This window comes from Triturus cristatus, chromosome 12 (genome assembly GCF_964204655.1).
Source record: "Triturus cristatus chromosome 12, aTriCri1.1, whole genome shotgun sequence".
NCBI lineage: Eukaryota > Metazoa > Chordata > Amphibia > Caudata > Salamandridae > Triturus > Triturus cristatus.
The window spans coordinates 544,496,115-544,512,745 of record NC_140595.1 but is presented as its reverse complement, the minus strand read 5'-3'; the positions used below and the strand labels follow the sequence as shown (position 1 = coordinate 544,512,745).

The following is a 16,631-nucleotide window of genomic DNA, read 5'->3' as shown; positions in this document are numbered from 1 at the left end:
AACTGAAAAAAATCTTATTCTTTATCCTAAGTTTGCCAAACACCCAGACAGCAGCGTTTTTCAGTTTAGAAACAGTTAATCAGAATCTTAGCCAGAACTTCCAATAGATGAGAAACTGTCATTTGAGTTGATTGAAGGAGCTTGTTTTACAACAGACCCAATACGGCATTGAGTGAGAGCTCCTTATTAATTCAGACCCTCAGTGTTTTAACCTTCTTTTTTATCACCTCAGTTGTAACTGATGGAGAGAGACAGAATGGTAAATTAGTCCATGCTTCTAGTCTGCAAATTTGGACAGTCCACAAAGTATCCAAATTTGTTGTGGTGTCATCCAGAGTGGTATACACTTGGATGTTATTGCAAGCGCGGAAATCTCATAATGTTATAAAAAGCTACACCTTGAAACTTACCAAGAGAATCTCCAATTTCCACGCCTATCTTTTCTTCAGCTCGATGAATCTTTCCCACTGTGTTAGAATGGAGAACAACCCAAAGACATTTATAAATCAAATCATCAACTTATGGTATTTAATGTCCAGTCAATGATGAGAGGGTTTGGTGAAGCTTTGACAGTTTTATTTTCTCTTAAGAGATTAGTCTGCATTTTTGTCTTTTTATTAGGTTAGTCAAATAAGTCTGTTTACAGACGTATCGAGAAGAAATTTGGTTAGAAATAGCATGCAAATAACAGCATGCTCTATAATAATCTAAAGACCTAAACTAATCCTAGTCAGAACCCATAAAGAGTTCCTTTGGAAAAGAGCAAGAGAAAATTTGGAGCAACAGGCTATTAGCTATGAGAGGTTGAGCTCCCTATAAAGGTTTGTAATGGAAACTCAGCTGAGTTCCCTAACAGCTGCAGTAGCACCCGTTAACACAGGTGGAAGAAATTAATCACTGCAGTAGCTATGATCATCATGGAGAAAAGTCTCCAAAAAGGCTTCAGAATAACAGAAAATCATCGTTGGCAGTAGCTAACAGTAATTTCAGGCAAGAGTAACACAGTCAAGTGCTAGAGGGCATGGCAGGGGGGAGATATGAATAGAATGCATTGCCTCCTGAACCCGTACTAAATAGAAAAGCACAAAACGTTTTGCAAACTCTGAATGTTGGGTCACCTCTAGCCAATAGGAAATGATCTTCCGATGATCCACCGTAGTCTCTCTAAATTCCCACAGTAAAAGTCAATGTCGACATGCTATTTTAATGTTGCTACAGTGTATTACAAAAAGGTACATCTAGGAAGGTCCTCATGAGAACCTTTGCAAGCCTACTCTGTTAGCTGTCCAGTGTCCCATTGTGTAACAATGGGCTGCTCTATAAAACGAAACATTAATATCTAGCATATGCTGGTTAGATAATGAGTCAAACCTATAGCAATATTTTTTCATTAAAAGCATGTTGCAGAGGTGAAGTCCTATAGTGTGAGGAAGGAAAGAAATCTATTTTGCAGCAAACTGCACAATTCCCGAAGATGTTAAGTTGTACAGTTAAATTATAACATTAAATCAGCATTTACAAAAAGGCATTTCTTTTCTTAAAAGGAAGGAATAATGAAAAATATTCGAGACATGACAGTGAAAGAACGACAGGAAATGAAGCTTTCTGCAGAAATACGCAGCATTTTTCTCCTTTTTGCACGTTTAATGAAAGGTCCTTTTCTCTAACCTCTACATTGTCTTGCATTTCCTAAGTTAATGTGAAGAAATATTTCTTCATTGTCATGTGGTTATTGTAAGTCAAAAATGTCAACTTCCTTATCAACACTAGACTGATAGTAAAGATATGTAACAGTAACTAGAGCAAGTTGAGGAATACTATACATGCCAAGCAAAATTGGAAGATGCATTGACAAAGCCCTGTATCATTTAGGAATGAGTCAACCATGTGAGGGTACAACTTCTTGCAGCGTGATCTGTCAGTCAGGAAGAACTGGGCTTAGCTCATCATTTCAGGGAAAGCATTGATAACTGACTGGCTGAACAAAATGATGGGTTGGTCCAACACATTGAATTTACAGACATCTTATCTTATAAGGCCACTAGGCAACATTTGCTATTTCACCAAAATGTTATTGTAAATAGCAAAAAGGTGGTTGTAAATTGGTTGAAGTTAATTTTTGCAAGCCTTAGTAATTGGGCACACTCAATAATAGGACGATAAGCCTTCCTATGAAGGTGCAAGTTAATTTCCATGAATTTGTAACACATGCAGGGCTCAGACTGCATCTCCTGCCTCAAGGAAAGTAAAGTTTTGAGGATGTTGCAGAGACTTCTGAGTACACCATAACAACCCCAGGGAAACAGAAGACCAGTGATAAACCAGCCAATTGCTTGTATTTGATAAGGTGCATGAGTGGTCCTAAACTCTGATGTACTGATAGCAGAAATCAAATTTATCATGAAGGGTATTCTGAGGATAGGTCTGATTAGAGACCCTCAGATGAATATCAGAGGAGAGACCTTCCTGTCAATGTTTTAACAGCAAAACAGAAAAAAAATCAATTGATCAATAGTGAATGAAATACTTGGCACACCACCTGTATCCTAAAATGTTTGTGCATGCTCCCTTCTTGTCTACATATAGATTTTCCAATAGGAGTGTTTTTCTTTTTAAATGTTACTAGTTGCAAGACCACCGAGGTGAGGGTGTCTGTGAGAGAGAGAGAGTATGCAGTTGCAGCTTAATTATGATTTTTTCTCTCTTTTTGCTATTTGCAGGATTTGTATGTTGGGCAATCGCACACTGTCACGAGATCAGTTTGATATTTGTGCAAAAACCATGGTTGTGGACAACATCACAGTGCCTACCAAACTTTGGGAGCAGTTCTGCCACTCCTCAAACTTAACTGAGACCTGTGATCAGTACTTTTTGCTTAATAATGTTACTGAGATTGCAGGGATTCCTGGGGCTTCAAGCAGTGTTTTAAGAGGTAATTAAAGTTTTGTCACAATCTTAAAAAATTCCATTTTACGTTTTAATCTTAATGTATTGCAATCAGTCCAGCCAGGACATGGCTATAATAATTTTAAAGACTTGCATTGTACGCCTTGGTAGTTAGCAGTATTTAGTAGTAACTGTACCAAGATCTGCTTCAAAATGCTTTATCTTCCATTTGATTAAATATTCTAAACCTGTAGATTACTTAATGCACCATTGTTTTTTTAAGTGGTGGTATCCATCATATTCCCTGGTCTCAATGCATGTATATTCTAAGGTCTTATGTTCAACCCAATATACATACTCATAATGAGGCACAGCTTTCTAGATCTTAATCAAAAAGTCCTTCTTCTACATGGGTTTTGTTTCTTGCCAAAAGTTCTGATCAACATTCCACAAATCCACCTTGACATTTAGGGGAAGATTGTGGCTTAGTCTCTCTTGCAGCCCAAGCAGACTGACACTTAGTTATTGGGAAAGGTCCCTTCTTTTACTCACTGCGGTTGGTGGTATGGAATGTGTCTATTTATAGTTAAGACCTAGGTACCATAGCAAATGGATTTTTTGGTTTGCTATTAACTTTGGCGCCATTGAACAAATCTTCACAAAACATTCCCCAAAAAAGTTAATTCACTTCAGGTCCTTCCTGGAACATTTTGGAGTGATCTGTTAAGTGGAGGACGAGAAAAATGTGGGGCCTCAAAACAAGATTTTCCCAAGTAGTTTCCATGTGTTTTTTTTTTTAACATCACTACTGCCAAAACAGGTGAATAAAATTACACAATTTGCAAAAAACACTATCTTTAAAAAGAATGTGTGCTTTTAGTATAAATCTGTTCAGTAGTTTTTTGCGAAATTATGGTTCAAAATGTATGTATGTCATGCGACAGTACCTTTGTGTGGGATCCAGTGGTATTTATGGATCCGCAGACTCAAACTATATGATGTGATTGGCTGTCTGCAATGTGAAGAAAAAGATGCAACCACCATTTTAGGACGTGATACTCAACCCCAGTGTCCTAGGGAATTGGGAAATTAAGTGGCACCGCTTTGTGGGTCAAATTAAAATAAGTTTTTTTTTTTTTCCACAATTCCATGGAATTTTGGACCCACCATGACGCTCGGCATGGATCCACCAATGTAAATTTGAAGGGGATCCATAGATCTGCGGTATAAAAGAACAAAGGTGGGGGGCTGCACGTTGCTCAACCATGGTGCGTGGTTGCCCAGCTAAAGATGTGGTACAAATTTATTATTTTATAAACCCTGGAAAGTCACTGAAAAAAACAAAATTTAAAGTAACATAATGGGTAAGAGAAAATGTCTGTTAAAGCAAAACGTTTTACAACTGTAAAGAAACACTGAAATTCACTAGTTTTAATTAACTGAAAAAACTATAACTGGTGGCTTTGTCATACACTATTCATTACCTATCATACTGCATTCCTCATGACATGTTGTATGACATCATAAACAACATCACTTATGAAATCTGAAAAGACATCATTTCTTCAGTCAACTACAGCTGGTGAATATAAGTGGTATATACACCTATCATACTCCTTCCACCTAGTCTTTGGCTCTGACGTTTACAAGTTGTATTGTTTTGAAGGAAGTTTTTGAGTCACAATGTGCAGTGCGACTCCTCCAAGATTGCTTTTTTATACCATCGGGTTCAGACGCACACCAAGTAGGCTCAGATTTTTGCCGTAGAATGCATGTTATCGTTGGAAGTTTTCGGTGTCCTTTATTGATATTTTGCTTCTACATATTTGCGACAGCGATAGACATCGAACCCTCACTCGGCGTTTGTTCTTCAGCAGCATTGGGGCATGCCCCTATAGTGACTGAAAAGACTTTTCCATGTGGCATATTATCGAGCAATGATTATAGGTGATGGAATGGTCTCCACTCCTATATTGCCCTCACTGCCATGCTCAGTACCTGTGTACTGGTCACTCCCAGGTATGCAACCTTTGTCTTTTCCTTGACCAGGACGATGCAAGCTGACGGGCATTCAGGTCGAAGGAAACTCTTTGGTATTGAAGGGAACGCCAGTGGGCGCACACCGTGCAGCTGGAGGACATCTCTCCAACCCTGGTGGAGGAAGACACTGCCTTTGATGCCCATGAAGAGGAAGCGCCTGGACCATTAGTGCTACCCCTCAGGAAAGATAACAGACTGCAGATCTGATGATTAACAAGTGGTGGTTCCAACATCGGAGTCCAGCCCTCTGAGGAACACTACTTTTGTGAACTATGAGTATAACTCATGATAAACATAAGACCTTTCCCTGTGCTGGGGCAGAGCGACTTTTGTGCGAGTATGGCTTTAAGTCTCGAGTATGTTGAGAAGGGCAAAGCTGGACAAGGGCCACCGCCTCCAACAAAAGCCAACCAAGTGTGCCAAGCCTTCCAAAGAAACAAAGAATTGAAAACCTACAGTAAATTCTGCTTCTTTTCACACAAATCGTAACATGCCAGTCTGCACACTCCTGCCCCTGCCAGGGATGATGACATCCTGCATCGCAGTAGTCCCATATGCATGGTTGCACTTGAGGCCCTTGGAAGATTGTCTAACAGTCACATGGTCACAAGCTCCAGGTCAGTGTAAAGCATTATTGTTGATACAAGCCAAAATCCCCACTGACTGCAATGGTGGACACCCACCAATATGTTGGAAGACAAACCATTTGCAGACCTAGTTCGGCCATTGATCATTACTATGGTTGCCTCCCTCCTAGGATGGGGTGCTCATGTTTGATATTGTTTCACGTTGCACAGTCTAACAATCTGCCAGTGTTTTTTACTCTACTTCACCTTTTAGTGAAAGAGGAGAAGCTCCATTGGCTGGACCCTAAAAAAGCTTTGTACTTCTACATTGATTGGACAAAGGACCATAGCGTCAATGATCAGCTCTTTGTAGGATTCTCTGGAGCAGAGAAGGGAAGGTGGTGCAAAAACACCCAGTGAAGGTGGATAGACAACTGAATCAAAATCTGCTTTGGACTGTGCAAGACGCAACCCCATGAATTCATATTTCTCCTGGGTGAAGCCCAAAACAACAACATTGTCAAGAGGGATGTTGATGCTAGACATCTGACAGGTTACAAAGTGGGCATCAGTGCTCACTGTCACAAAGCACTACTTCCTTGACAGTTCAGTCCAGCGGGGGCGGTTTCCCACTCAGGCCTGCAAGACATTCTGGTCTGAGTCTAACCTTTAGACCCTTAGCCATTTAGGAGATACTGCAGCGGTACATGTTGTAGAGGTGAGGAATCTGTGGTTAAAAGCATCCATTGGAAGAACAGGTTACATAACTTTGGGAACGCTTTTTCTAGGCCTGCAAATTTCTTTTTTTTAATGAAATAATTTTTGTTTCTTGAAGCATGATTCATCTGTATTATTCCAAAGTATATCTGAATTCTGTAATACACCTGTGACCTGTTGCAATTTATTGTAGAATTAGTCTGAAAGGCCTGCCTCTGTTATCTACAATAATTGTTTTTATTGTAATCTATTTTAAGTAGAAGGTATGCAACAAACCAGTTTTTCTGCCATCCGCATGTAATTTTCAACAAATCTGTATCTTCTGCTAAATACTTTTGCTGTATGTCCATTAGGTGTAACCATAACCTAGGGACTAAAAATCATCAATACCATTAACCATACCACTACATATCTATAAGGATGATCTCCTCTCTGAAGTCTCTTTTCTGTCCACATTAGCGGCAGATGTCTATGATCTGGGAACTTCACTCTGAACTTTAGATATGGCAGCGTTTCCCCATTTTCAGATCCCATTTTAAATCAGAAGAACACTTCCTTCTTGAACCAGATCTTTGAATAATGCTCTTTCCCACACCCAGTCTCGGCTCTTTTTGTGATCTACTGGAAGAAACCAGACCCTCGCCAGCCCTTACCATACATGTAAATGTGCATGCCTAAACTGGAATTTCCCGTTTATCTGTAACGCATTTGTTTGAAAACGGTAATGCAATTCCTTTTCAAACATTTACCTTTAAAATTGCACAGATTTTTACCACCCAGGGCATACCACACCTGCAAACATAAAAATGGATAGAGAGGAAATGGGCCTCTTTATTACATTATTAAAGGGAGAGCCTGCACATGCCAGGGCCAGGATCGGCACCCAGGTGATAGTTGTTCTTTAAAAATCTGTATAACCTAATCTAACGTAACACACAATCACCAGCCAAGTTTCCATTAGTAGTAATGATAAAACCAACCAAGAAATAGTAGTAACTATCTTTTTGTAATATTTTTAAAGCGTATACACTGTGCAGCCTATGATTTGGGAGGCTAAAAATAAATTAATGGCAGAGATGCACTGTAGACCAGTCTGTTCATCCTTATGCCAGCCATATATTTTTTTTATTATCTCGGCTTCTAATTTATCCATTTGTCCGATTTATCTAATAGAAATCTTTATGCAAAAATGTGCTAAACTTAATCTTGGATTTTTCATACTGGACCGTACATTTTTCTATAACCATTCCCTTTCGTACTCCTTAGAGTGTCTTGATGTAACAAAGGGTACAATGAAAAAATGTTTATATTTCTTTTCAACCAGATAACATGTGGAGCAGTTACTTGGAGAAAGGAGAGATACTGGAGAAAGCTCATCACCCTTCAGTGGATGTCCTTGGTTCTAAGACCAACCTTCATATGTATGTTATTACTGATATTGCCACTGCTTTCACTGTATTAGTCGGAATCTTCTTCCCTTCAGTAACTGGTGAGAACGTATGTATTTTTAAAACATCTAATTAAAAGCATTAATAGTAAAGTTTAATTAGAATCTCGAAATAAAATGTGTACTTAATGTTATCAGATTTACCAAGTTACTGCACATATATTATTGTGTAAGGTGGGGTACTTAGCACTGGGGCATAGGCGTCAGTCATTGGAAAGTGTTTTGAATAAACAAATAACCAAGGGTACTCTACTTTCACTCTACAGTTTAACCTTTGAACTCTCTTGATGGGTAGAATATTGCAATTCATTCTGGTTCCTGTTTAATTGGGTGGAGGTTACAGAAACCTCCAAGATCTCATTTTGTTCAGTATTCAATGTCGGTATAAGAACTTTAGAAGATGAATATTACTTTAAAGATGACAACTTTGTTCAAGTGGCCATAATTTCTCTGCTATACCATTCTATAGAGACAGAGTGCTTTATACTTGCTATTGATAGTGGCCTCTTTTGATGTTAGTCCTGCTAGAATTTTTTTTATAAGCTGCCAAAAACTGTATTGAACCAAAGTGAACTGAAACAATAAATGGAGAATACGATTGTTATTTATGTCCAGATATAATTTATTTAATTAATGTGTTTTTTTGGATGAAAATTACCTTAAATGTCTTAATCACCATAAAATTTGATTTTTTTCTCTCAATATATCAGTTCAAGTGAGATCCACTGATCAGTAGAATTATCAGATATAATTAACTGAATGGACTGTAATTGAAGCAGCACATTGGGAAACTATATTGTGTTGAAAGTAAAAGGAACCCTTTTGTTTTGAAACTGTGGTGTCCTGTTTTTAGTCTTATCTTTACGAGTTGCAAATTGTTGATTTGTGTGAAATACTTCATTTGATCATTAGTCAGTTGGTGTTCAGGATAATTATTCCAGGAAGGGCTGCAATCCTTATTACCTGACTAGCGTGTGGATATGGGTTGATGTTCTTTGTTTATACCATAAATTATATTCATGGGCTGACTGGCTGTTACTTAATTCACATCTATAAAAAAGGTTAGAATCTTTTAAAAGAAAGTGCAAATGTAGCCAAATACTTGTGAATATTTGTTTGTTTTCATCATTTTCAAGGTATCATGGCTGGATCCAACAGATCAGGAGATCTCAAGGATGCGCAAAAGTCAATTCCTGTTGGGACGATATTTGCCATTGTAACAACCTCTTTGGTCTGTATCCTTTTTAGGTCTCACCTGAGACCGCACATGCACTGGCACTTGCAAAGATCTGTTCCTTCTATAAAAAGAAAACCCCTCTAAAAAGAGGCTTTAAGCCCGCTTATTACTTATCGATGGTTGGCTTCATTGTCACCCTTATTTTCTATCCTTTGATTGGTGAGCCTGTGTTGCCTTCACTTGCGCTTCCCTTTCCCTCGATGTGTTTTTCTTCCCTGTAACATGGACCAAGTACAAATTGATTTCTTGATTAGTATTCTTCCCCACTGCTTGCTCTCAGATTGTGGTACATTTTTTTGCTTTTGTGTTCAAGGCAACTTTAACCACAAAATTGAGGCTCGCGCTTCCCTGCATTTCTAATAGCTGAACTCAAACAACTAGCAATAACAAATATTTTTCACATGTGACCTGTGTCCCAAACATACATTTTGTCCGCCTGTCGCTTTAATTGATGATGAAGCTGTAAACATACTCCTTTAATTTAAGACTGTTGCCATACAGAATGTGTTTTTTCTGAATTAATGTTTCCCAACGCGTTACATTTACTTATTTGCTGGTTACCTCTTTTATAAATTAGAGAATGTTTTATTCTTTGTCAAACGGTGATTTAAAAAGGTTTATTTTCACCCTTGCTTCTCTTTAACTCTCCCCACCCCTAAACCATAAAATCACCCTTACCTCTCTATCTTGTCCTGCCCCTGAGCCTTAAAATCACCCATCACTCCCTTTATTTTTAACCACCCGATCCCTAAAGTCACCCTTCCCTCCCTTTACTTTTACCCACTCCTGAACCCTAAATTCCCCTTCCCTCCCTTTACTTACCCCCAAACACTATCAACATTGCTTCCCTTTATCCCTACCCACCACCAAACCCTAAAATCACCTTAATCTCCCTTTACCCACCCCTGAACCCTAAATTCATCTTTACCGCCTTTTACATCTATCTACATGAACCCCAAATTCACCCTTTACATCTGTTCATCCTGACCCTAAAATCACTTAAATCCCTTTACCTCTGCTCACCCCTAAGCCCTAAAAACACTTTTTTTTAATAACATAAAAGACATGTTATTAAAAAAAAAAAAAAATTCTTACCCGAGTGGTAAATTACTGTACATGTTAAGGGCTGTTTCCTGTCAGGCATAACACATTCCTGCCCCCTCTTCAAATAATATCCTGCCTTCACCTTAGCACCCCTGAATGTTTTGGGGGCACTGTCGGTTGTTTTATTCCTTTTAGTGTCTTTGGTGGGCACCTTCACCTCTTAGACAGTTTGCTCACTTCTTCCCCCCCACCCACTATACTTTAAGTCTCACCTGAGACAGCGAATGTGCTGTCATTTACCAGACATTTTATTTACTTACAGGGGGCCTAGAGTCCGCCCATTGCTTACCATCGGTTAGCTTCATCTTCACTCATTTCTTTGCTTCTCTTTGGTCAATGAGTGCCGGCTTCATTTCCTATTTATATGTTTGGCTCTACACTGAAGCATGTCCCAAATACTGCTTCACTTGCTGTGTGGCCATCTACTGCTCTTCATTTTCAGAGGTTCTTTTTTACTTGCATCCCCTTCCTGCCGTTCCACTCCCACATTGTTGCTTGCACCGCAACCCCACCCCTCTGTTGTTGCTTGTCTGGTCAACCCCGCCTCCTCTCCTGTTGCTGCTTGGCCTGTCTACCCCATGCCTCTTCCCCACCCTTAGTTGTTTTTCCCGTCCCTCCCAACAGCACACATTTGACACCAATAGGTTTCACGATGGTGCAAAACTGTAGACAGTGCTGTACTCCCTGCTCTACATGGCCATTTCGGCGCGGTCTTCAGGTGGGTCCAAGACAACGAACTAAGGCTCTGAGGTAACATAATTTAGCAAGTTTAATTTTATCAATTTATAAAGTGCCTGGTTGCACCACCGGTCTGTCGCCGTGCTAGCGCATAATCTCAGTGGAGTCGGCAGGAAGCTACCATAAGAGACTATCCGGAAACATATGGCAGCACTTGACGATCACGGTTCTAGTTTGAGGGTGGAAAACGCCATGTCTTTAATCTCTTGCGGAAAGTACTTTCACAAGGTTCGATTCTTACCACCACTGGCAGAATATTCCGGATTTTGTCTGCGAGGTATCCAAAGGAGCTTGCTCCCATCCTGGCTTTCTGTATTCTAGGCATAGTGACCAGTGTGGTGCCTTTAGATCTTGGATTCCATGCCGGTGTGTAAGCAGTTATCATAGACTGGAGATATCGCAGTCCTTTTTTCCACAAAATTTTGTGGCAGTAGCACATGGCCTTTAACGTAATCCTCTTCTCCACGGGCAACCAATGGAGGGTTGCCAGGGCCCACACGGCCGCTGCTCTTTTAGGAAGGTTCAAAACTAGACGAGCAGCCGCATTTTGGATTGACTGAAGCTTGGTCAGCCCTTTCTTAGATGCTCCCAGATAGAGGATATTACCATAGTCCATCTGGGAGGTGACCAAGTCCCGAAACATTTCCCCGCCACCTTCTGGATTTGACTTTCAAACGTTAGTTTGGAATCAAGCCAGACCCCAAGATTCTTTACTTCAGCTTTCAGGGCAGGTATTTGCCCTAGTGTCTCGGGCCACCATAGTGATGTCCATATCAAGAGGGCCTTGCCGACTATCATCACCTCCGTTTTGTTACCATTTAGTTTCAAACAGTGGTTGGACATCCTTGCAGCTAGCTCCTCTAAGCATAGAGATAATTGATTAGCTGTCCGCGCTGGGTTCTGAGATAAGGTAACAATCAGTTGTGTATCATTGGAGTATGAAACAACAGTCACATTGTGTCTTTCCACTAATTCTGGAAGGAGACCTATATAGAGATTAAACAGCGTTGGGCGTCAAATTGAGCCCTGTGGGACCCCCTGCAGCAGAGGGATGCTCTTTGATATATGTGGGTGCTAAACAACTTGAAAGCTCCGCGATGAAAGAAAGGAGGTCATCCAGTGTAAAGCTGAACCCCTGACCCTGCATCTACATAATCTCTTGAGAAGAAGATTACGAGATACGGTGTCAAATGCAGCGCTGAGATACAGCAGGATCAGTGCAGCAGTCTGCCCTGCATCCCCACATTTCCTTAGGGTTTCTGTAGCAAGCAGTAGGGCCGACTCTGTGGAGTGGGTGGCTCTGAAACCAGATTGTGAGGAGTGAAACAGGTCATTCAGGTTATTGTGATTAACAAGTTGCTTGTTTGCTACTTTCTCTGCAGTATTTGCAAAGAACTGTGACAAGTGAGTTGTTTTTCCTTTTATTCATTTGTGAGTTTCCAACATCGCATATCACAGCCATGCCATGATTCTTCTTGCTTTTGAGAACTTCAGATCGCTTTAAATTTAATGCAGCCCTCGCACCCATTTATGACTGGCAGTTATCATTTATTTTTGTTATTATTGCATAATTTGTGTATTGGCCAGCACCCTCAGCCTTTGGCACAAATTTACTGCCACCTTTAAATAAAGATTGATGCATAAATGTGTATTTATATTTCTTGTTGGTTTACGTTTGGTGACAATGTCTTATTGCCATTTGTCTCTGAATATTTTGTTTTTGGGTGAAGGCAGAGAATAATTGCATACTTAGATCGCTGTCTCTCGTGATCAGTGTTGGCCATTTAGAGCATCTTTTTTTCTAAATTTCAACCATGCTGTAGAGCAGCTGCGCTGATGTACAACTTGGCTAAAAGTCCTGGTTATTGACAAAGCCAATAGCTCTTGCATAGGCAAATCACATTGGTTTAGATAATGCTTGTTTTTATGTCGCCTTGGTATAGATACATTTCCAGGAAGAGCTCAGGATCTGATTTTTTTTTAGATAAAAGCTTGAACTACTTTAACACTCCTCTTGATGAATAAGCATAGGTATGGATATCTTGGACGGCATTGTGATACATTATCATCTGAATATTGTTGCCTCTGTTATCAGAACCCATTAGGTTTGATGAATCAAACGGGAGACTAGCAAGTTATGGCTGAACCAACATTTTATTATTTTAGATTAAGATTCCAGAATGAGTTTCGAACCAAAATTCATTGGCTCGGTTTGAACTTTATGTAGCGTAACTAGTATACTTTTAGGTGTGGCAACTAGGATGTGCGCTCCTTCTACAAATTCAAACATGAGTTACAGCTTGCAAGTCTTAGCTACCACCTTAGTGCTTGCCAAGGCTGTTGCACAAGGTAACTGAAGGGAAATATGTTTATTTGGCAGACCACTTTGTACTTTCTCTGACCTTTCTGCATCCAAGATGCATAATTGTTCCATTGTTCTGTTTTAACTACTATAACTTCGGGGTTTAAGTATGTCTGACCCGCATAAACTCCAATATGTGGGTTTTGAGTATCCTGCATGAGGTCCGTTGTGATATGCTTGCATTGATGTTGTAGTCTTCTCTTGAGAGTCTTGATTCACACAGAAAATGTCTCATCCGAAGAGTAAAACTATATATGTGCCACCGACGCATATGCTGCATTAGCGACTTTGGAAGGCGCTGCACTATACAGTGAGTGGGTATCTCTTGTGCTTATTATAAGCAGGGGCATACCTCACAAAGGAGACAATCATCCAATATGCAGAAAACCTGTAATACACAATAACTGTTTGTTACATGGTTAACAAATTCTCATTTTTGATAACCCCTTATTTTCAGCTTGATCTGCACTTTATGCTAGGCGTGTTTTGGTTCCCATCCTACATTTTAGATTTTCGTAGTCTTTCAGTTTCTGTTAATTTTTCAATATAGTGCAGTTTTTATTAATTGGACTCGTGATAATTTCATTACCCGAATATTCCGCAGCATCTCTCCACCACACCCGCAAGCATTCCTACAGTTGTCCTGTTACTCCATGTCACTTGGAAGCTCATCATCTGGGCTTTACTTTATCAGTTACCTGTTTTCAGGAACAGTAATCCATTTGGTTCAATTGGAGCACAACTATGACTGTCGCAATGCATTTCTTTCTTAAATACAAGCCCAGGACTTCAATTGTAGTGTCCTGCAAGATCTGGTAACCCTACATATAAGGCATCCTGTCATCTTCCAAGTTCACATGTATGTGTTTTCCTGCTCCATTCCCCAAGAACAAACTCCCATTTGTTTCCCTGCCAAACCCTTCAAATAAACCCAATACTTAGCATTCCATCTGCACATCGGTCCATACCAGGTATTCAGATGCTTCCTCAAGACTCACATCTCCTGGAATACTATCACCCCTCAAACATACTCACTCATATAGAAAATCCTGCCCAAGCCATAAACACATACTCTAATACCTCTGGTTCTTACCCTCCGGAATCGTATCCCATACCACAACACTCCAAAAAGAGCTCACACACAGCTTCCTTCTGGTGTCATGTACCCCCCCCCCCCACACACACAATACTGCCAAAAAGGTCCATGTTGAAGTTTTACCACCCATAGCTCTGCAAACACCTAATCAATCAGGCTTCTACTTCCTGACAACTCGAACAAGACTTCCTGCATTCTAAAAGTCTCCAAAAAGAGCCTATGCCTCATGTAAAGCCCACCATCAAACACAAATCTTTTTCTACGATACACCTAATGTTTCAAAAAAAGGCTACACCTGACTTCTGTCAGCCTCAACACCAAACATCCCCCATACCACAATTCATACCCCACACCCTGAACAACCCATTATTGATTAAGGGCCCAACCTCCAATGCTTATCTGAATTTGATCTGGGGGAAATTTTAATTACGCCGGCATAATTGGCATAATATTGCATAAGAAAATATATGTGAAATGACAGAGGTTATGCCATTACGCCGCTTTGTACAGTTTATGGGGGGAAACTAATGCTAGTTGTACCGTTTAGGTAATTTTTTAATGCAAGCAGTATTTCAGGCAGATTTTTCTTCCCCCGAACAGACCAATTGGGTAATTTTGGAGCACAAAGCTACAAATCTGAAAGAGTGGGAGTGTTTTGAATATGAGCGAGTGGAAATAACCTAGAAATTACATTTTCGTTCTTCATTTTTACTTGAACGGACAATTTGGGTAATGTTTTGAGTGCGAGATGCATTTCACAGAATTATGTGTAATTTTGCGTAATTACACTACAGTAAATTATGGGAGTTTCACACATTCCTGACCTGAATATCTTGTGTACTACCTCCCCACATCCCTTAAAAACACACATTTAATTCCTGACAATGTGCCAGCCCTCATTCTCCTAAAACATAACCCATTCCTAAGTGACCTTCTTTTTCACCTAAATCCCCAATGAACCCTTTCACCAGAACATAAACTCTCTCCCATAAACATACAACTATATTTGTCCTTGTCCCCCTCAAACTCCGAACTACACATCCAAAACCTGGCTTCATGACTCTCGATACCCCATTTCTGTAGTACACATCTCGTACATAGCTTTATCTTTTTCCCTATCAAGAGGCTCACAATAAAGGCATGCAGAAGAAGGGAGTGAGTAATGAATACTGTCTTGACAGGCCATGCATCTGGTTGATAACTCTCATAACAGGGTTGTCTCCTCTAGGGGAATTATATAATCCAGAAAGTGTCTGTGTAGAGCAGGGCAGATGGTGCATGATGTAGGCCAGAGAGGAACATCTCAGCTCACCCGTCTGCCCCAATAAAGCAGCCTAGAGGCTGGACATTGGGTGTGCAGTGAGCAAATAATATCTTGCAGGCTTTTTCCAAACAGTACGACAGTAGAGAGACTACCACCAATGTGGGAATTGTTAAACTCTAATGCACAGATGCATAGATTTCATAGTCAGTATTTGATAAAAAAGCATGGATTATTTCACAATTTAACCATTTAACCTTGAAGTGCATGTTTCTCTTTCGAGGCAGTGCAGCTAGGAATCCAAAAATGGGCTATTTGATAATTTCACTCTGTTAGTCCCTGCTTGAGATCTGGTTGTGCAGGTATGGAAGAATTATTCCAGGAATGTAATTATGCAATTTATTGGCGAGTCTGAGAAACCTCAGCTCATAGGAAACAAACCTTCTCTCAAGAATACTGGGCTAATTAACCATGCGGCTACCTTAATCCGTAGGGAAACCCAGTAGGAGAGGTCTAACATCCCAGAATGCAGAGGACAAAAATACCACTCCTCTTTCTTTGAAGTAACAAAGAAAGGACAAGAACAATGCAGTTATGTAATTTAACATGAGATGTAATGCATGCAATAATCTCCCTTCTAAATCAGTGCTTTGCTGGCCCCTTTCCGAGATGCTGATGATGGTTTGACATCCACTACTAGATTTTTTTTTCTAACTTTTCCCATTTTGTCCAACCTCCAGTTTGACCAAGTACACAACCTCTCACTTGGCTACAAGTTTCACATTCCACCAAAGACCACCTAGTGCCCTCTCTGTATTCAACTTTGCTGCTTCCACTTACTCCAAATCATTTAATTTTTAGCACCCCTTTCTGTCAAACCCTGGACCCTTCACCTTTGCTTAATTACCCATACATATTGTGGCAAAACAACCACACTGCACAGTGTGTACGCACTCACCATGTTCTACATTGCAGACTTCTAAACATTCAAAATTCCACTTTTTTTCCCAACTGTTTTTAATTGGAATTTTCCCTTTATAACATACAATGTGAGCACGGAACATGACACAACCAGTAGCATAAAGATATATATATATATAATGGTAGACTGTGGCAACAAAGCCCAGGGTGTCCCCCACCAGATTCAACTACGTCTTCCTCAGGAACGCAGCCTGTT

The 16,631-nt window shown here is 40.1% G+C and overlaps 1 protein-coding gene across 2 annotated transcripts in view; it reads left to right on the top strand.

The window, feature by feature from the left end:
* SLC12A4 (solute carrier family 12 member 4) overlaps window positions 1-16,631 on the top strand; it is a 477,810-nt gene that overhangs the window by 244,872 nt on the left and 216,307 nt on the right. For both annotated transcript variants that reach the window (XM_085638574.1, XM_085638575.1), the window contains exons 8-10: window positions 2,721-2,932; window positions 7,534-7,698; window positions 8,793-8,891. In XM_085638574.1, coding sequence (XP_085494700.1) covers window positions 2,721-2,932; window positions 7,534-7,698; window positions 8,793-8,891 — 476 coding nt within the window. The remainder of the gene's footprint in view (window positions 1-2,720; window positions 2,933-7,533; window positions 7,699-8,792; window positions 8,892-16,631) is intronic.